We start from the raw sequence: 22,416 nt of genomic DNA on the forward strand, positions 1-22,416 counted from the left end.
CAGGAAGTAAGGTACTAAAAGCTAATCAGTTCCAGTGTTTAAGAATTATTACAATTTTTTTGGAGGTGCACGTCTCACTAAGAAGGATTTGGGGAGGCAGGAGGTCTATATTTAGGTTTTGTGTATTGTGTTTTAGCCAGTTGCAGCGCCCGGGGGGGCAACAGGAGAACTTCTCACAGAATATTTGATGTTTCCCCGACAAAGGAGTGCTTTTTATGTTGTGAAGAAAGATGGCGTTGGCTGCAGGCAGCATGGATGTGCTCGTGGGCCCGCTGGAGCTGGGAGTTCTGCGCCATTAAGGTGACTTCTTCTATATTTGGCCTCGATCTGAAGGCAGGGTTGGAACTCAGTTCTCCACAATGTGAGGGGCTAATCAGGAGGAAACAACAATGAAGGACAAACTGTTAGCATGTTAGCATGCTAATGTTTTTTTACTGACAATTTTATCAATTTTAACCTTAAAATCCTGGATTTTGCGCCCTTGCAAGTATGCTAACTGTTTCCATGTTAGCATGCTAATGTTTATTACTTACAATTTTATACATTTAGACCTTAAAATCCTGGATTTTGTGCCCTTGCAAGTATGCTAACTGTTCCCATGTTAGCATGCTAATGTTTTTAACTTAAAATGTTATACATTTAGACCTTAAAATCCTGGATTTTGTGCCCTTGTAAGTATGCTAACTGTTCCCATGTTAGCATGCTAATGTTTTTTACTTAAAATGTTATACATTTAGACCTTAAAATCCTGGATTTTGTGCCCTTGTAAGTATGTTAACTGTTTCCATGTTAGCATGCTAATGTTTATTACTTACAATTTTATACATTTAAACCTTAAAATCCTGGATTTTTCGCCCTTGCAAGTATGCTAACTGTTCCCATGTTAGCATGCTAATGTTTTTTACTTAAAATGTTATACATTTAGACCTTAAAATCCTGGATTTTGCGCCCTTGCAAGTATGCTAACTATTTCCATGTTGGCATGCTAATGCTTTCTACTTACAATTTTACTAATTTAAACCGTAAAATCCTGGGTTTTGCGCCCTTGCAAGTATGCTAACTTTTCCCATGTTAGCATGCTAATGTTTTTTACTTACAATTTTACTCATTTAAACCGTAAAATCCTGGGTTTTGCGCCCTTGCAAGTAGGCTAACTGTTCCCATGTTAGCATGCTAATGTTTTTTTACTTAGAATTTCATCAATTTTAACCTTAAAATCCTGGATTTTGCGCCCTTGCAAGTATGCTAACTGTTCCCATGTTAGCATGCTAATGTTTTTTTACTTAAAATGCTATACATTTAGACCTTAAAATCCTGGATTTTGTGCCCTTGCAAGTATGCTAACTGTTTCCATGTTAGCATGCTAATGTTTATTACTTACAATTTTATACATTTAAACCTTAAAATCCTGGATTTTGCGCCCTTGCAAGTATGCTAACTGTTCCCATGTTAGCATGCTAATATTTTTTACTTAGAATTTTATCAATTTTAACCTTAAAATCCTGGATTTTGCGCCCTTGCAAGTATGCTAACTGTTTCTTACTTACAATTTTACTAATTTAAACCATAAAATCCTGGGTTTTGCGCCCTTGCAAGTATGCTAACTGTTCCCATGTTAGCATGCTAATGTTTTTTACTTAAAATGTTATACATTTGGACCTTAAAATCCTGGATTTTGTGCCCTTGCAAGTATGCTAACTGTTTCCATGTTAGCATGCTAATGTTTATTACTTAAAATTTTATGCATTTAAACCTTAAAATCCTGGATTTTGCGCCCTTGCAAGTATGCTAACTGTTCCCATGTTAGCATGCTAATATTTTTTACTTAGAATTTTATCAATTTTAACCTTAAAATCCTGGATTTTGCACCCTTGTAAGTATGCTAACTGTTCCCATGTTAGCATGCTAATGTTTATTACTTACAATTTTATACATTTAAACCTTAAAATCCTGGGTTTTGCGCCCTTGCAAGTATGCTAACTGTTCCCATGTTAGCATGCTAATGTTTTTTACTTAGAATTTTATCCATTTTAACCTTAAAATTCTGGATTATGCGCCCTTGCAAGTATGCTAACTGTTTCCATGTTAGCACGCTAATGTTTCATGCATGTATTTTAGCTAATTTTGTACGTTTAAACCGAAAAATTCTGAATTTCGAAACGACGCAAGACTGCCAACTGTTCCCATATGAGTGAGCTAAAAGTTTATGCTGGTATTTTAGCTAAGTTTGTAAGTTTAAACTTTAAAATCATGGATTTCGCTACTAATACGTACCTTGCATGTATGCTAACTCTTCCCATGTTTGAACGCTAATGTTTCTTGCTTGCAATTTAGCTTTTTGTACGTTTAAACTTTAAAAAAGTTTGTTTCTTTATTAGGCACTTGCTTGGAAGTATGCTAACTGTTGCCATGTTAGCATTTTAATGTTTTATTCTTGTATTTTAGCTCATTTTGTACGCTTAAAACTAAAAATGGTAAACATTTGTTACTAGAGGCTGCCTTGCAAGTGTGATAGCTGTTCCCATGTTAGCATTTTAATGTTTTATACTTGCATTTTAGCTAATTTTGTAAGTTTCAGTGTAAAAAAATGTTGGTTTCTTTATTAGGTGCTACCTTGCAAATATGCTAACTGTTCCCATGTTAGCATGCTAATGTTTTATACTTGGAATTTTGTACATTTAAACCTTAACATTCTGGATTTTGCTACTTTGCAAGTATGCTAACTGTTCCCATGTTTGCAAGCTAACAGTTTATGCTCGCATTTTTGTTAGTTTTGTAAGTTCAAACTTTGAATCCTGGATTTCGCTACAAGGCGCTACATTGCAAATATGCTAACTGTTCCCATGTTAGCATTTTAATGTTTTATACTTGCATCTTAGTACATTTTGTATGTTTCAGTGTAGAAAATGTTGGTTTCATTATTAGGTGCTACCTTGCAAGTATGCTAAATGTTACCATGTTAGCATGTTAATGTTTTATACATGTATTTTAGCAATTTTTGTACGTTTCCGTGTAAAAAAAAAAATGGTTTCTTTATTAGGCGCTACCTTGCAAGTATGCTAACTGTTCCCATGTTAGCATTTTAATGTTTTATACTTGCATTTTAGCACATTTTGTATGTTTCAGTGTAGAAAATGTTGGTTTCATTATTAGGCGCTACCTTGCAAGTTTGCTAACTGTTCCCATGTTAGCATTTTAATGTTTTATACTTGCATTTTAGCACATTTTGTATGTTTCAGTGTAGAAAATGTTGGTTTCATTATTAGGCGCTACCTTGCAAGTTTGCTAACTGTTCCCATGTTAGCATTTTAATGTTTTATACATGTATTTTACCTAATTTTGTACGTTTCAGTGTAAAAAAAAATGGTTCCTTTATTAGGCGCTACCTTGCAAGTATGCTAACTGTTCCCATGTTAGCATTTTAATGTTTTATACTTGCATCTTAGTACATTTTGTATGTTTCAGTATAGAAAATGTTGGTTTCATTATTAGGCGCTACCTTGCAAGTATGCTAAATGTTACCATGTTAGCATGTTAATGTTTTATACATGTATTTTAGCAAATTTTGTACGTTTCCGTGTAAAAAAAAAAAAGGTTTCTTTATTAGGCGCTACCTTGCAAGTATGCTAACTGCTCCCATGTTAGCATTTTAATGTTTTATACTTGCATTTTGGCACATTTTGTACGTTTCAGTGTAGAAAATGTTGGTTTCATTATTAGGCGCTACCTTGCAAGTATGCTAAGTGTTACCATGTTAGCATGTTAATGTTTTATACATGTATTTTACCTAATTTTGTACGTTTCAGTGTAAAAAAAAATGGTTTCTTGATTAAGCGCTACCTTGCAAGTATGCTAACTGCTCCCATATTAGTATTTTAATGTTTTATACTTGTATTTCAGCTAATTTTGTACGCTTAAACCTAAAACTGGTGAAGTTCGTTACAAGGCGCTACCTTGCAAGTATGCTAGCTGTTTCCATCTTAGCATTTTAATGTTTTATACTTGCATTTTAGCACATTTTGTATGTTTCAGTGAAGAAAATGTTGGTTTCATTATTAGGCGCTACCTTGCAAGTATGCTAAATGTCACTATGTTAGCATTTTAATGTTTTATACTTGCATTTTAGCACATTTTGTATGTTTCAGTGTAGAAAATGTTGGTTTCATTATTAGGCGCTATCTTGCAAGTATGCTAAATGTTACCATGTTAGCATGTTAATGTTTTATACATGTATTTTAGCAAATTTTGTACGTTTCAGTGTAAAAAAAAAATGGTTTCTTTATTAGGCGCTACCTTACAAGAATGCTAACTGTTCCCATGTTTGCAAGCTAACAGTTTATACTTGGAATTTTGTACATTTAAAACCTTAATATCCTGGATTTTGCTACCTTGGAAGTATGCTAGCTGTTCCCATGTTAGCATGCTATGTTTTATACTTGCATTTTAGCTAATTTTGTACGTTTCAGTGTAAAAAAATTTGGTTTTATTATTAGGCGCTACTTTGCAAGTATGCTAACTGTTCCCATGTTAGCATTTTAATGTTTTATACTTGCATCTTAGTACATTTTGTATGTTTCAGTGTAGAAAATGTTGGTTTCATTATTAGGCGCTACCTTGCAAGTATGCTAACTGTTACCATATTAGCATGTTAATGTTTTATACATGTATTTTAGGTAATTGTGTACGTTTCAGTGTAAAAAAAAATGGTTTCTTTATTAGGCGCTACCTTGCAAGTATGCTAACTGCTCCCATATTAGTATTTTAATGTTTTTTTTACATGTATTTTAGCTAATTTTGTACGTTTCAGTGTAAAAAATGTTGGTTTCTTTATTAGGCGCTACCTTGCAAGTATGCTAACTGTCTCCATGTTAGCATTTTAAAGTTTTATACTTGCATTTTAGCTAATTTTGTACGTTTCAGTGTACAAAATGTTGGTTTCTTTATTAGGGGCTACCTTGCAAGTATGCTAACTGTTCCCATGTTTGCTAGCTAACAGTTTACGCTAGCATAAAAATGCATATAAAAACATTTCTAGGATAAAAATTACATAAAGAGACATTAATAAGATTTTTTTTAATACACACATCCTTGGTAGCAGTCATGGCGCCTCTTGTTGAGTTGGCTACTGGCATAGAAACAATACTATCAATAAAGACATACATAAAATGTCTTCCTTCCGTGCGTGGATGTTTTTAATAACACGCGTGTTCGTCTTTCTGCTCAATGCAGCGTGCGTCTGACTGAAGTGTGAATGATGATTTCCCGCTGACTGAAAATTGACACTGCATTTGCATTTTAATATCACAGTAAAAGAACACACGGAATGATGAAGTCCAACTGCTAATACACCTTTTTGCATATTCATTTGAATTATGAGCGCTTTATAAATTCCCAGGCGTGAATCTCCTCTCGCTGTGTTTTTTTTACTTAGAACCCTCGAACAATTCCCTCAGCAAATCACACTCACACACACACACACACACACACACACACACACACACACACACACACACATAGTTACACAGTGCCTGCTGTTCCATGCATATTTCATGCACAACCTTTCACTCCAGTTGCGCTCAGCAGTCTGCAGGGGGCCTCCCGGTCAGGGGCCACAAGCGACTGCCCGACCGAACCGTCAGCTTGCCAAGCGGACAGATGCGTTGGAAAATGTCTGCGCGCTCTTCAATAATCGATTGCGTTTGAACCTGAAACGCCGCGCCCGTGCTGTCTGCGGTTGTGAGGTATAAGCCGGACGTGATGTGTTTGTCAATCTGAGCCACGCCGAGCGCCCGCCGGGTCTTTGGGGGAATGTCATCATGGTACGTGCCTCCGTGCGGGCCAGCGAGCGGGAAAACAAACAGGACTCACGGGGATTCTGGTCTTGAAACGACACGTGTGTTCATCCCGGGACTCATTAATGCGTCTCTGTTTAGCTTAGCACGGTTTACCATATTTAGGTTTAAACGTGCAAAATTAGCTAAAATACAAGTTTAAAATATTATAATGCGAACATGGGAACAGTTAGCATACTTGCAAGTTAGCGCCTAGTAACAACATTTCCCATTTTTTGGTTTGAGTGTTCAAAATGTACTAAAATACAAGTTTAAAACATTAGAATTCGAACATGGGAACTGCTAGCATACTTGCAAGTTAGCGCATAGTAACAAGGTTTCCCATTTTTAGGTTTAAGTGTACAAAATTTGCTAAAATACAAGTTTAAAACATTAGAATTCAAGCATGGGAACGGCTAGCATACTTGCAAGTTAGCGCCTGGTAACAAAATTTCCCATTTTTAAGTTTAAGTGCACAAAATTTGCTAAAATACAAGTTTAAAACAAAAAAATTCAAATATGGGAACTGCTAGCATACTTGCAAGTTAGCGCCTAGTAACAAAATTTCCCATTTTTAGGTTTAAGTGCACAAAATTTGCTAAAATACAAGTTTAAAACATTAAAATGCTAACATGGGAACTGCTAGCATACTTGCAAGGTAGTGTCTAGTAACAAAATTTAACATTTTTAGGTTCAAACGTACAAAATTAGTTAAACTACAAGTATAAAACATTAAAATGCGAATATGGGAACAGCTAGCATACTTGCAAGTAAGCGCCTAGTAACAAAATTTTAAATTTTTAGGTTTAAACATACAAAACTAGCTAAAATACTAGTATAAAACATTAAAATGCTAACATGAGATCCGTTAGCGTACTTGCAAGGTAGTGTCTAGTAACAAAATTTCCCATTTTTAGGTTTAAACGTGCAAAAGTAGCAAATATACAAGTATAAAACATTACAATGTGAACATGGGAACAGCTAGCATACTCGCAAGTTAGCACCTAGTAACCAAATTTCCCATTGTAGGTTTGAACGTACAAAATTTGCTAAAATACAAATATAAAACATTAAAATGCTAACGTAAGAACAATTAGCGTACTTGCAAGGTAGTGTCTAGTAACAAAATGTACCATTGTTAGGTTTAAACATACAAAATTAGATAAAATACAAGTATAAAACATTAAAATGCGAACATGGGAACAGCTAGCATACTTGCAAGTTAGCGCCTCGTAACAAAATTTCCCATTCATAGGTTTAAATGTACAAAATGTGCTAAAATACAAGTATAAAACATTAATATGCTAACATAAGAACCGTTAGCGTGCTTGCAAGATAGTGTCTTGTAACAAAATTGAACATTTTTAGGTTTAAACGTACAATATTAGCTAAACTACAAGTATAAAACATTAAAATACGAACATGGGAACAGCTAGCATACTTGCAAGTTAGCGCCTAGAAACAAAATTTCCCATTTTTAGGTTTAAGTGTACATTTGCTAAAATACAAGTTTAAAACTATAAAATGCTAACACGGGAACAACTAGCATTCTTGCAAGTTAGCGCCTAGTAACAAAATGTCCCATTTTTAGGTTTAAGTGTACAAAATTAGCTAAAATACAAGTTTAAAACATTATCATTTGAATATGGGAACTGCTAGCATACTTGCAAGTAAGCGCCTAGTAACAAAATGTCCCATTTTTAGGTTTAAGTGTACAAAATTAGCTAAAATACAAGTTTGAAACATTAGAATTCAAACATGGGAACTGCTAGCATACTTGCAAGTTAGCGCCTAGTAACAAAATTTCCCATTTTTAGGTTTAAGTGTACACAGTTTGCTAAAATACAAGTTTAAAACATTAGAATTCAAACATGGGAACTCCTAGCATACTTGCAAGTTAGCGCCTAGTAACAGAATTTCCCATTTTTAGGTTTAAGTGCACAAAATTTGCTAAAATACAAGTATAAAACATTAAACTGCTAACATGAGAACCGTTAGCGTACTTGCAAGGTAGTGTCTAGTAACAAAATTGAAAATTTTTAGGTTTAAACGTGCAAAATTAGCTAAAATAAAAGTATAAAACATGAAAATGCGAACATGGGAACAGCTAGCATACTTGCAAGTAAGCGCCTATTAACTAAATTTCCCATTTTTAGGTTTAAGTATACAAAATTAGCTAAAATACAAGTTTAAAACATTAGAATTAAAATATGGGAACTGCTAGCATACTTGCAAGTTAGCGCATAGTAACAAAGTTTCCCATTTTTAGGTTTAAGTGTGCAAAATTTGCTAAAATACAAGTTTAAAACATTAGAATTCAAACATTGGAATTGCTAGCATACTTGCAAGTTAGCGCCTCGTAACAAAATTTCCCATTTTTAGGTTTAAATGTACAAAATTTGCTAAAATACAAGTATAAAACATTAAAATGCTAACATGAGGTCCGTTAGCGTACTTGCAAGGTAGTGTCTAGTAACAAAATGTACAATTTTTAGGTTTAAACGTGCAAAATTAGCTAAAATACAAGTATAAAACATTAAAATGCGAACATGGGAACTGCTAGCGTACTTGCAAGTTAGCGCCTAGTAACAAAAGTCCCCATTTTTAGGTTTAAGTGCGAAAATTTGCTAAAATACAAGTCTAAAACATTCGAATTCGAACATGGGAACTGCTAGCATACTTGCATGTTAGCGCCTAGTAACAAAAGTCCCCATTTTTAGGTTTAAGTGCACAAAATTTGCTAAAATACAAGTTTAAAACATTAGAATTCGAATATGGGAACTGCTAGCATACTTGCAAGTTAGCGCATAGTAACAAAGTTTCCCATTTTTAGGTTTAAGTGTACAAAATTTGCTAAAATACAAGTTTAAAACATTAGAATTCAAGCATGGGAACTGCTGGCATACTTGCAAATTAGCGCCTAGTAACAAAATTTCCCATTTTTAGGTTTAAGTGCACAAAATTTGCTAAAATACAAGTTTAAAACATTAAATTGCTAACATGGGAACTGCTAGCATACTTGCAAGTTAGCGCCTAGTAACAACATTTTCCATTTTTAGGTTTAAGTGTACACAGTTTGCTAAAATACAAGTTTAAAACATTAGAATTCAAACATGGGAACTGCTAGCATTCTTGCAAGTTAGCGCCTAGTAACAGAATTTCCCATTTTTAGGTTTAAACGTGCAAAATTACCTTAAATACAAGTATAAAACATTACAATGCGAACATAGGAACAGCTAGCATATTTGCAAGTTAGCGCCTAGTAACAAAATTTCCCATTTTTTGGTTTAAGTGTACAAAATTTGCTAAAATACAAGTTTAAAACATTAGAATTCAAACATGGGAACTGCTAGCATACTTGCAAGTTAGCGCCTAGTAACAGAATTTCCCACTTTTAGGTTTAAATGTACACTATTTGCTAAAATACAAGTATAAAACATTACAATGCGAACATGGGAACAGCTAGCATATTTGCAAGTTAGCGCCTAGTAACAAAATTTCCCATTTTTTGGTTTAAGTGTACAAAATTTGCTAAAATACAAGTTTAAAACATTAGAATTCAAACATGGGAACTGCTAGCATACTTGCAAGTTAGCGCCTTGTAACAGAATTTCCCATTTTTAGGTTTAAAATGTACAACATTTGCTAAAATACAAGTTTAAAACATTAAAATGCTAACATGAGATCTGTTAGCGTACTTGCAAGGTAGTGTCTAGAAACAAAATAGAAAATGTTTAGGTTTAAACGTACAAAATTGATTAAACGTTGTCAAAAAGCATGTTGTTTCAACGTTGTATTTGTGTTGTAGAATATTTGTTGGGAAATGACCAAATTTCAATGGTCAAATCAACGTCAGAACCCAACATTGATTAAACGTTGTTTCAACGTTATATTTGTTTTGAAAAATATTGGTTGGAAAATGACCAAATTTCAATGGTCAAATCAACATCAGAACCTAACATTGATTAAACGTTGTTTCAACGTTGTATTTGTATTGCAGAATATTGGTTGGAAAATGACCAAATTTCAATGGTCAAATCAACGTTAGAACCCAACATTGATTAAACGTTAAACAACATTGTATTTGTGTTGTAGAATATTGGTTGGGAAATTACCAATTTTAATGTTCAAATCAACATCAGAACCCAACATTGATTAAACGTTGTTTCAACGTTGTATTTGTATTGTAGAATATTGGTTGGAAAATGACCAAATTTCAATGGTCAAATCAACGTCAGAACCCAACATTGATTAAACGTTGTTTCAACGTTATATTTGTTTTGAAAAATATTGGTTGGAAAATGACCAAATTTCAATGGTCAAATCAACATCAGAACCTAACATTGATTAAACGTTGTTTCAATGTTGTATTTGTATTGCAGAATATTGGTTGGAAAATGACCAAATTTCAATGGTCAAATCAACATCAGAACCTAACATTGATTAAACGTTGTTTCAACGTTGCATTTGTGTTGTAGAATTTTGGTTGGAAAATGACCAAATTTTAATGTTCAAATCAACATCAGAACCCAACATTGATTAAACGTTGTTTCAACGTTGTATTTGTATTGTAGAATATTGGTTGGAAAATGACCAAATTTCAATGGTCAAATCAACGTCAGAACCCAACATTGATTAAACGTTGTTTCAACGTTATATTTGTGTTGAAAAATATTGGTTGGAAAATGACCAAATTTCAATGGTCAAATCAACGTTAGAACCCAACATTGATTAAACGTTAAACAACGTTGTATTTGTGTTGTAGAATATTGGTTGGGAAATGACCAAATTTCAATGGTCAAATCAACATCAGAACCTAACATTGATTAAACGTTGTTTCAACGTTGTATTTGTATTGCAGAATATTGGTTGGAAAATGACCAAATTTCAATGGTCAAATCAACATCAGAACCTAACATTGATTAAACGTTGTTTCAACGTTGCATTTGTGTTGTAGAATTTTGGTTGGAAAATGACCAAATTTTAATGTTCAAATCAACATCAGAACCCAACATTGATTAAACGTTGTTTCAACGTTGTATTTGTATTGTAGAATATTGGTTGGAAAATGACCAAATTTCAATGGTCAAATCAACATCAGAACTTAACATTGATTAAACGTTGTTTCAACGTTGTATTTGTGTTGTAGAATTTTGGTTGGGAAATGACCAAATTTCAATGGTCAAATCAACGTCAGAACCCAACATTGATTAAACGTTGTTTCAACGTTATATTTGTTTTGAAAAATATTGGTTGGAAAATGACCAAATTTCAATGGTCAAATCAACATCAGAACCTAACATTGATTAAACGTTGTTTCAACGTTGCATTTGTGTTGTAGAATTTTGGTTGGAAAATGACCAAATTTTAATGTTCAAATCAACATCAGAACCCAACATTGATTAAACGTTGTTTCAACGTTGTATTTGTATTGTAGAATATTGGTTGGAAAATGACCAAATTTCAATGATCAAATCAACGTCAGAACCCAACATTGATTAAACGTTGTTTCAACGTTATATTTGTTTTGAAAAATATTGGTTGGAAAATGACCAAATTTCAATGGTCAAATCAACATCAGAACCTAACATTGATTAAACGTTGTTTCAACGTTGTATTTGTATTGCAGAATATTGGTTGGAAAATGACCAAATTTCAATGGTCAAATCAACATCAGAACCTAACATTGATTAAACGTTGTTTCAACGTTGCATTTGTGTTGTAGAATTTTGGTTGGAAAATGACCAAATTTTAATGTTCAAATCAACATCAGAACCCAACATTGATTAAACGTTGTTTCAACGTTGTATTTGTATTGTACAATATTGGTTGGAAAATGACCAAATTTCAATAATCAAATCTACATCAGAACTTAACATTGATTAAACGTTGTTTCAACGTTATATTTGTGTTGCAGAATATTGGTTGGGAAATGACCAATTTTCAATGGTCAAATCAACGTCAGAACCCAACATTGATTGAACGTTGTTTCAACGTTATATTTGTGTTGCAGAATATTGGTTGGAAAATGACCAAATTTCAATGGTCAAATCAACATCAGAACCTAACATTGATTAAACATTGTTTCAACGTTGTATTTGTGTTGTAGAATTTTGGTTGGGAAATGACCAAATTTCAATGGTCAAATCAATGTTAGAACCCAACATTGATTAAACGTTAAACAACATTGTATTTGTGTTGTAGAATATTGGTTGGGAAATTACCAATTTTCAATGGTCAAATAAACATCAGAACCCAACATTGATTAAACGTTGTTTCAACGTTGTATTTGTATTGTAGAATATTGGTTGGAAAATGACCAAATTTGAATGGTCAAATCAACGTCAGAACCTAACATTGATTAAACGTTGTTTAAACGTTGCATTTGTGTTGTAGAATTTTGGTTGGGAAATGACCAAATTTCAATGGTCAAATCAATGTTAGAACCCAACATTGATTAAACGTTAAACAACATTGTATTTGTGTTGCAGAATATTGGTTGGAAAATGACCAAATTTTAATGGTCAAATCAACGTCAGAACCCAACATTGATTAAACGTTGTTTCAACATTGTATTTGTGTTGTAGAATATTGTTTGGGAAATGACCAAATTTCAATGGTCGAATCAAAATCAGAACCCAACATTGATTAAACGTTGTTTCAACGTTGTATTTGTGTTGTAGAATATTGGTTGGGAAATTACCAAATTTCAATGGTCAAATCAACATCAGAACCTAACATTGATTAAACGTTGTTTCAACGTTGCATTTGTGTTGTAGAATTTTGGTTGGAAAATGACCAAATTTTAATGTTCAAATCAACATCAGAACCCAACATTGATTAAACGTTGTTTCAACGTTGTATTTGTATTGTAGAATATTGGTTGGAAAATGACCACATTTCAATGGTCAAATCAACGTCAGAACCCAACATTGATTAAACGTTGTTTCAACGTTATATTTGTGTTGAAAAATATTGGTTGGAAAATGACCAAATTTCAATGGTCAAATCAACTTTAGAACCCAACATTGATTAAACGTTAAACAACGTTGTATTTGTGTTGTAGAATATTGGTTGGGAAATTACCAAATTTCAATGGTCAAATCAACGTCAGAACCCAACATTGAGTTTGAGTTGCTCAACATCAGGCCCCTAATTCAACAAGTTCTCAACGTTGTTTTCACGTTTTGTGCCTGCTGGGATGCAGGTGGTGTATCAATTCCAATGAGAAGCACGTTTCGCCAGAACATAAATATTAATGTTTTTTGTGCTGTAATTAAGCAGATTAAATATTTGATATTATATATACCATAAAAATACAAGCAAATACAAAAAAAAACATTGATGCCATTGTGTATCTCTGCTGCTACCCTGAGGCTAAACATAATAGTGCAGCCCTGAGATCTCCAACGTTGGCTGGATCGGACACAGGTGGACGCTGCCATCTAGTGGTGATTTGGCAGCAGGGACGTGCACATGATTATAGAGGGGCAGGGGCTCAAAGTCAGAAAAGGGCAGGAATTTTTTTTTTTGGTCCTTTAGACAATATGGAAATTAATGTAAAATTAAATTTGCTAATAGGAAGCTAACTACTTAGCTGTGTGTCCTTTGTAGGTAAAAGTGATTGCCATTTCTTTTGTGTCAACAAATTATTGTCATAATGAGTTAATTCACATTATCATAGGCTTGGAAGACATGAAAAGCAACAAAACACTGGTTTATTATTAGGCTATTTATTGTTAAAGATAAGCACTTTAATATTGAACATTGAACAGTGCAACATGAACTTTGAAAAAAAAATACCGGTACAAAAATAAATACCCAAATGGAAAAAACTTCAATGTGAAAATCTGTCCTTCTACCCTTAACTTGATGAAAACACCATCAAGTTGTAACTTATGGTCTTTCTCACTTAATGCTCAGAATAAACAACTGAAATGCAATACAGGCCCAAAAATATGGACCAGGGGCCAGTAGAAGGCTGTAGGATGGAGGCCACCCATACTCAAATATGCTCCTCAATGTAAATTCAGGGCTTCCATGGTGCTAGTACTTGGTTTTAGCCATGCATTAAGAGGTCTGCTACCCTTAGCTGCTTCCTGGCTCTCCTTCTCCTTCCTTTTCTGTATCCTTTCTTTTTTTGGCATTGTGCTGCAGGCATAATCAACATGAATCAAGTTTAAATACAGATGGTAATATTCCTAACAGATAACCTATATCTTATATCCCCAGAATGCTGAAATTATTATTATTATTAATAATAATAATAACAATAATAATAACTATTATTATTATTATTATTATCATTATTATTATTATTATTATTGTTGTTATTATTATCATTATTATTATTCCGCCCGATTGCAGCTGAGATAGGCTCCAGCGCCCCCCACGACCCCAAAGGGATTAAGCGGTAGAAAATGGATGGATATGTAACCCACACAGTAATAGCAAAGTCACAATAAACTTTATATCTAAACCTCTACTGTGAGAGAAATGTGATCCGCCGTAAACACAGTGCATTTTATTTTGAAAATGAACCCGGTGTATTATTATGTATTTTGTACACTACTTCCTGTCCCGCACGATCCGCTCTGCTCTGTGCGGAATTGATGTGCCGTGCTCAATTGCTCCGACGTCCGGCAAAAACAGAAGCTGACATATTGAATAATAGAATAATACAGCGTTTTTCTGAAATATTACCCATATTAGATGCTGAATAAGTGGACGGCGACTAGACCATAACTCACAGGTTCAAGTTGCTCCACTGTCACGTCTCCTCAGGGGCGCAGTTGGCTCTCTCTCCTCTCACTTACTCACTCGCCCTCTCTCTCTCTCTCTGGCTGAAGCGGCAGGCTCAAACAACCCGGTATTACAGGAAAACGTGGAGTTTTTGTACCGCTGTTTTTTTTTTTTTACATCCCTGACAGGAATTTATTAATGTTATTTAAAGAAAAAGAAAAAACACACACACACACAGGAAGAGGGCGCTTTTTAAGACGAGGCAAAAAAGGGCAGGGGCTCAAGCACCCATAGGGCCCTATGTGTGCACGTGCCTGTTTGGCAGTATACCATTCTGATCTCACTGGGTCTATACAAATGTTGATTTTAATTTTGTTATGTATGATGATTGTTTATTATGATTTTTCACAAATCTGCAGTCTTTGCCTTTAAAAAAAATAGTGGTCATTTTTCCCCCCCAAAGGACTCACACTTAGATCAATGAAACCATTAAGTGGAATTTAAGTCATTTTAAATCAGGCACCTTGATAAGCAGCTCAAGGTCATTTAGTAGCTGAGGGTGGTCCTTCAGGCAAGTAGCAGGACAGCTCAATGTTTTTTTTATTTGTACCCCGAAAGGGACAAGCGGTAGAAAATGGATGGATGTATGTTTTCCAACTCAATGTAAACTCTCTTAATTCAGATTTTGTGAATACCGTTTTGGCGATATCTTTCTAATAGGCTAGCCGTTCCCATGTAAGAATGCCAATCTTATCATGCTAAAATTTTATGCGAGAACTAATTTTTGAAAATTTAAACCATAAAGTTGATAATTTTGTCGGTAGGCACTACCTTGCAAGTAGGCTAACTGGTCCAGTGTTAGCAAGTTAACGTTTTATGATAGCATTTTAGCTAACTCTGTTTAAGCTCAAACCTTAAAATTTTTGATTTCATGACGAGGTGCCACCTTGCAAGTATGCTAACTGTTCTCATGTTTTATACATTTATTATACTTGCTATATAGCTAATTTTAAACGTTTAAGTGTAAAAATGGCACTATCTTGCAAGTATGCTAACTTTTGCCATGTTAGCAAGGTAACAGTTTATGCTAGCATTTTTTGTTTAAACCTTAAAATCATGAGTTTCGCTTCCAGGCACTACCTTGCAAGAATGCTAACTGTTAGCATGCTCCTGGTTTTTGTTCGCTATTTAGCTTTTTTACGTTTAGACCTAAAAACGATGGATTTCGTTACTGGTCACACTACCCAGCAAGTATGCTAACTGTTCCCATGTTGGCATTGTAATGTTTTATACTTGCATTTTAGCTAATTTTGTACGCTTAAACATAAAAATCATGGGGGGAAAAAAAATCATCGTTCCTCAGTAAGTATGCTAACTGTTTCCATGTTAGCAAGATAACTTTATAATGCTGGCATTTTTGCCAATGTTGGATTTTGCTACCTGGCACTACTTTGCAAGTATGCTAACTGTCAGGTTTATTCAACGAGACAAGAAGCAAGGAATTAAACAGAGACAGAATTCAATTTGGCTCAATTTGAGGAGAGACGCCTGGACACTGTACCCTTGTACAGCACGCTCTGGCGATAGATTGTACGCCACCTCTTTTTATTTGGACTTTCCCTGTTTACATAACAACAGCTGTTTCTAAAGCAATGGGGGGGTATGTAAACAGCCATTGTTTTCGGTCACATTAACACAAAAGAAAAAGATGCCTTGGGTTTGGACTGGTCCTGGTTCGAGCTTGGGCAGGTCTTGGATCAAAATAGATAACCCCTCCCGTCTCCTCCTATTGTACACAATGGAATTTTACAAGCCTTTGGTTTGGTACAACAAAGACAGCCTCTTGTCTGTTCACTGGGAACTCAGAGAACGGAAGGTTTTTTGATCATTTACGTACAATTTTTCTGACACTAACTGTTCTCATGTTAACATGCTAATGGTTGTTGCTAGCAATTTAGCTTTTTTACATTTGTTCCTAAAGATCATGGATTTCGTTACTAGTCATGACCAGTGTTGGGACTAACGTGTTACAAAGTAACGCGTTACTGTAACGCCGTTAGTTTCGGCGGTAACTAGTAATCTAACGCGTTATTTTTCATATTCAGTAACTCAGTTACCGTTACTACATGATGCGTTACTGCGTTATTTTACGTTACTTTTGATGTAGTATCGGCTAGAAACAGAAGCGCTGCGGTGTCGTTCTTCTGAATCTTCCTGTGTCACAAGCCGGAGAGAAGAAAAGAGGCGCGGTCTATGTGTGTGTCTGGGTGTGGGTGTGGAGAGGGGAGGCACACACGTGATCCGTGGTTTGACATATGAAACAAACAAAAAAAGTTGTTGGCACGTTCAGTCCACACGCAGCGTGGTCATGGGGAGCGGAGTAACGGAGGAGCTTGAACGCCCCGCGCCATTGAATGGGTGTGTTTATAGGTGCAGACTCGGTTGTGCAAAACGAGGGTTTTAAACACATGCTGAACGTGCTTGAGCCACGTTACGACATCCCGTCGCGCACCCACTTCAGCGATAAGATTGTGCCAGATCTTTATGAGCAGGAGAAGAAAAAAGTTGTGGATGAACTATCCCGAGCATCATCTGTTGCGCTCGTGACAGACGGGTGGACGTCCAGGGGAACTATACGCGCTCACTTCATCACAGCAGACTGGGAGATGAGAAGACACGCCCCCTCTACGAGAGTCACCTTGCGCAGGTACTGACACAAGCAGTGGAGGAATGGAAGATAAAGATATCCCAGTCACACGTGATAATGCCAAAAATCAAATAATTACAGAGAATGAGGCAGGACTGGGACCACAGATAGGTGCTTTGCACATGTAGTGAATTTGGCATCACAGAAGGGAATCTCAGTCAATAGGATGGAGCGCCTCCTTGGGAGGATCAGGAAGGAGGTTTCCTACTTCCACCCAAGCACAACAGCTGCTCATGTGCTTAAGACAAAGCAAGAAATGCTAAAGCTGCCTACTCATAAGCTCATACATGATGTCCCAACGAGGTGAAACTCCACTTATGATATGTTGGAGCAGCAGGCATTGACCCACAACACCCTGAAGACAAATGTCACCCTGTCTGATGATGATGTGAGAGTGGCAGATGAGGTCCTCCAGGTGCTTAAACCCCTCAAAAGTGTTACATCTCTACTGAGCACTGAAACTTCACCATCTGTGTCAATGATCCTGCCACTGAAAACAAGGATTCTACAATCCATGGCTCCAAGTGTGGAAGACAGCAGCATCACTCCAGATGTCAGGCTTTATTTCACTACCTATGTTTCAAGGAAGATGATGTGCCTTCTTATGTTGCACTTTAACTTGTTTTTTTATTAATGTTCATTGGTCCAAGTTTAAAGAAAGGAGAAATGCCTTTTTATGTTGCACTGTTTTTCATTAATTATGTTAAAAGGAAAATAAAAATGCATGTCAAGTTGATCAACAGATTGCATTATTCTCCAGTGCAATACCAGTACTGAAATGAAGGCTAAAAGGGCATTAATGGGAGCTTTAAGAAAAAAAGAAGTAACTAAATAGTTACTTTTCACAGTAACGCATTACTTTTTGGTGTAAGTAACTGAGTTAGTAACTGAGTTACTTTTGAAATAAAGTAACTAGTAACTGTAACTAGTTACTGGTTTTCAGTAACTAACCCAACACTGGTCATGACCGAGCAAATATGCTAACTGCTCCCATGTAAGCATGCTAACATTTTATGCTAACATTTCAGCTCATTTTGAACATTGCTATTCTATGTTAGCAGAAGGAGCTGGGTTCCTGGCATGTATTTCCGAGCATTTAGACGATTATTTAGAGCATGTGGAGACATTGTTAAAACCATTTTTGGAATTACGTGAAATTATGTTGTGTTCATTTTAGGGCTGTCAAAAGTCAACGCGATAATAACGCGTTAACTATAAGTTCCTTTAACAGCGCAGATTTTTCTGACATGCGACTAGACCTTTGGCCTGTTTCATAGCATGGCAAAATGTAATGGCGTTCAGTTACCGATAAGCCACAATCAGTAAAATACCAAGCAGAAATGGACAAAGTACATTATGGAAATCTCAGATCCAAAGCCACGGCAAGACGTTCTCCCGACAAGACAGGGCTATTTTATCTTCGATCGCCTTCACTTCCATGTTTAGATTACAATTTACTCATGAGTAACATAAAATTTAGATTGTGACTTTAGCTGCTTTAGTAAAAGCTTAGCAGAAAGGAAAGACAGCAGGCAGGAAGACAGACAAGATATTATTTATTCTTCTCACGTCATCAAAACATTTTAAAATACCTCTTCTCAAACCAACCCCACACTTGTGGCTTCAAAATAATAGCGCTACGCATCACATCCTGTCTAACTACAGAAACATAATGAAAAATGTCTTACATTACGATCATGTTTTGCAATGTAATCTGTGATAATTCCACCTATATGTTTTCTGGCAGATTGAAATAAAGTGTATATTCTTGTATAACCTGTTCTGATTGATAGTCTGCAATTACAGTATGTTTTGCCGACTGAATATCACATTTCATTAATAGAGGTTAAAACATTGTTATGCATATATATGAATACACTTAACTTGTACAACATGTAATGCACAGAATATCAGAAGCATTTATTGACGTAGAAATATCACAAATAACATTACCAAACATCTTTGACAATCAAAGCATGATCATATCAATCCACATTTTGTGTCATTTTTGTGTGAAACTGCTAAATATGGCGTAGCTCCTCCTCTGAATGCAAGTGCTCCTATAGCAGTAATACAAATCCCATATTGGTACCATACAAAATTTGGCAAGACATCAATGCATTGCAGGTTTTTTTGTTTGTTTAGAAAATCATAATTAAATAAAACAAAACATCTCATTAAAACAAACTAATTGTTCAGTCTTGGACTGGTACTAAAAACTTGATTATCTGTCGAGGTCACACTTAAGATGAAAAATTATATCTAACGTGATTTAATTTTAAGATATCTATGCACAAAATGTGATTAATCGCATTCAAATATTTTAACCGTTTGACAGCCCTAGTTTATATTTTCCCTTGCCATGTTTGATATGTAGATTACGTGTTCTAACGTCATCCATATTTCAGTTGAGCTTTTAAAACATTAAACATTTCTCCAGGAAATCTAGTGAGAAATATAAATGTGATTAAAGAATAATACAAAAGTAATAACTGACTGGTTTCAGGCCCCTTGCAGTCTTACACTGCTCTCGTTTTACTTGGAGTTGGGTTGACTAGACACGTTCTGTCGACAGCAGTCTTGCTATCTGGACACTGAACCAAACCGTTCTACGTCCGCACCTGAATCGACTTGACGAAAGCCAATGAGACGTAGCTAAATTTCATTGAGATAGGTGGTACCGTTGTTGTACACTTTATTGGGCGGACCCTTGCTGGTGAAGGACAGGTACGTGTCATTGAACTAGATGGTGATGTTGTCCACAAACAGGTAGGACCAGAAGTGTCCGGGGTGGTAGTCCATACCGGCGTGACAAATGACGGAGAAGAGCCGGTAAGTCTGCTTGGTGTGTTCGTCCACATCCATTTCTAGCTGCTCCGGCGAGTAGACACAGTCGTGGCAGACGAAAAAGTAACATAAAAGTAATAGCTGACTGGTTTCAGGCCCTTGCGGTCTTAAACTGCTCTCGTTTTGCTTGGAGTCAGGTTGACTAGACACGTACTGACGACAGCAGTTGCTATCTGGACACTGAAGTAAACAAACCATTCTACGTTCGCACCTGAATCGACTTGACAAAAGCCAATGAGCCGTAGCTAAATTTCATAGAGATAGGTGGTACCGTTGTTGTACACTTTATCGGGCGGACCCTTGCTGGTGAAGGACAGGTAGGTGTCGTTGGCCTCGATGGTGATGTCGTCCACAAACAGGTAGGACCAGAAGTGTCCAGGGTGGTAGTCCATACCGGCGTGACAAATGACAGAGAAGAGCCGGTAAGTCTGCTTGGTGTGTTCGTCCACGTCCATTTCCAGCTGCTCCGGCGAGTAGACATGGTCGTGGCAGACGAAAAAGTAACATAAAAGTATTAGCTGACTGGTTTCAGGCCCCTCGCGGTCTTACACTGCTCTCGTTTTGCTTGGAGTCAGGTTGACTAGACACGTACTGACGACAGCAGTTGCTATCTGGACACTGAAGTAAACAAACCATTCTACGTTCGCACCTGAATCGACTTGACAAAAGCCAATGAGCCGTAGCTAAATTTCATAGAGATAGGTGGTACCGTTGTTGTACACTTTATCGGGCGGACCCTTGCTGGTGAAGGACAGGTAGGTGTCGTTGGCCTCGATGGTGATGTCGTCCACAAACAGGTAGGAGCAGAAGTGTCCAGGGTGGTAGTCCATACCGGCGTGACAAATGACAGAGAAGAGCCGGTAAGTCTGCTTGGTGTGTTCGTCCACGTCCATTTCCAGCTGCTCCGGCGAGTAGACACGGTTGTGGCAGACGAAAAAGTAACATAAAAGTAATAGCTGACTGGTTTCAGGCCCCTCGCGGTCTTACACTGCTCTCGTTTTGCTTGGAGTTAGGTTGACTAGACACGTTCTGACGACAGCAGTTGCTATCTGGACACTGAACCTAACAAACTGTTCTACGTTCGCACCTGAATCGACTTGACGAAAGCCAATGAGACGTAGCTAAATTTCATAGAGATAGGTGGTACCGTTGTTGTACACTTTATCGGGCGGACCTTTGTTTGTGAAGGACAGGTAGGTGTCGTTGGCCTCGATGGTGATGTCGTCCACAAACAGGTAGGACCAGAAGTGTCCAGGGTGGTAGTCCATACCGGCGTGACAAATGACAGAGGACAGCCGGTAAGTCTGCTTGGTGTTTTCGTCCACGTCCATTTCCAACTGCTCCGGCGAGTAGACACGGTCGTGGCAGACGAAGCCGTCGCTGGCGATTCGGTTGACAAAAAAGGTCAAGATGTCCGGGTGTGTCCAAAACTGCCGCCTGTCGGTTTTGTGACCGCATGCCTTGCAGCGTCCTTGGCGCCCGCCCGTGGCGCGTCTGATCAGAGAGTTCAGCGTCTCGCCGTTGAGCGGTTTTGGCAGACTGACGATGCTGCCCAAGTTGGACGTGGACGAGGTGGTGAAGTGGCACTGAGGACACCTGCTGACGTCCCGCACCTGGATGGTGGTCTGGATGCCACACTGGTCGAACCAGGACAGCAGAGGCATCAGCAAGTCCAAGGAGTCGTTGGTCTCGTACAAGATCAGCGAAGGCACGGAGTCGCAGAGCTCCGCCAACGCCACGCAGAGCTCTGCCGACGTGAAACACATGCCCGGGTTTTCCAGGGCGGACAAGTAGAGGCACACAAAGGCGGGCATCTCAGGAAGTAGAGTCACAAACTCTTGAAACTGCTTGGGGAGCTTGTCCTGCACCACGCTCAGGTTAAGTGTGGCCTGCAGGGTGGCGTTCATCCAGCAGTTGTTGCAGTAATTTGCAAAGCGGCAGATCTTCTTCAGGGGGTTCTTCTTGTCGTGGAGGTTGCGCGTCTCCACGCTGTCCCACTTTTTGTCGGCGCTCGCGTCACCTGCGCAAACTGTTGGGTTTGGCAAAACAGCGTCAGGTTTCTGAAGGTGACGTGTGGTGGATGTGGTGGTACTACCGACCGGTGGGCGGCGCTGGACTCGTTACTCCATTGATGAAAGTCCTCAGCCTGTTGGTGGCCACGGCGCCCAAAGCAAAGCCCAGGAAGAGGAAAGGCATGTTGCTGCGGACGGCCACCCCCCCAGTTCTAAAGTAGCACAACGTTAGCGTGGGGTACTAGCACTTTATGACGTCACCACACTGTTGACTTCC

At 37.1% G+C, this 22,416-nt stretch overlaps 1 protein-coding gene across 1 annotated transcript; it reads right to left on the bottom strand.

Moving 5' to 3' along the window:
• Positions 1 to 18,876: 18,876 nt before the first annotated feature.
• Positions 18,877 to 22,391, bottom strand: LOC133610330 (uncharacterized). The gene is made up of 2 exons (XM_061966500.1): positions 22,227 to 22,391; positions 18,877 to 22,156 (listed from the first exon to the last, which is right to left on the bottom strand). Exons 1-2 carry the CDS (start codon positions 22,321 to 22,323, stop codon positions 21,249 to 21,251), a joined length of 1,005 nt encoding a protein of 334 aa, XP_061822484.1. The 5' UTR covers positions 22,324 to 22,391; the 3' UTR covers positions 18,877 to 21,248.
• Between the last annotated feature and the right edge of the window lie 25 nt (positions 22,392 to 22,416).

This window comes from Nerophis lumbriciformis, linkage group LG11 (assembly GCF_033978685.3).
Source record: "Nerophis lumbriciformis linkage group LG11, RoL_Nlum_v2.1, whole genome shotgun sequence".
Taxonomy (NCBI): Eukaryota; Metazoa; Chordata; class Actinopteri; order Syngnathiformes; family Syngnathidae; genus Nerophis; species Nerophis lumbriciformis.

Bases quoted from the DNA above. Each gene is read 5' to 3' on its own strand.
- LOC133610330 (XM_061966500.1), bottom strand. From the start codon at position 22,323: ATGCCTTTCCTCTTCCTGGGCTTTGCTTTGGGCGCCGTGGCCACCAAC. The intron at 22,157-22,226 runs GTCGGTAGTACC...CAAACCCAACAG, and splicing joins GAGTCCAGCGCCGCCCACCG to TTTGCGCAGGTGACGCGAGC.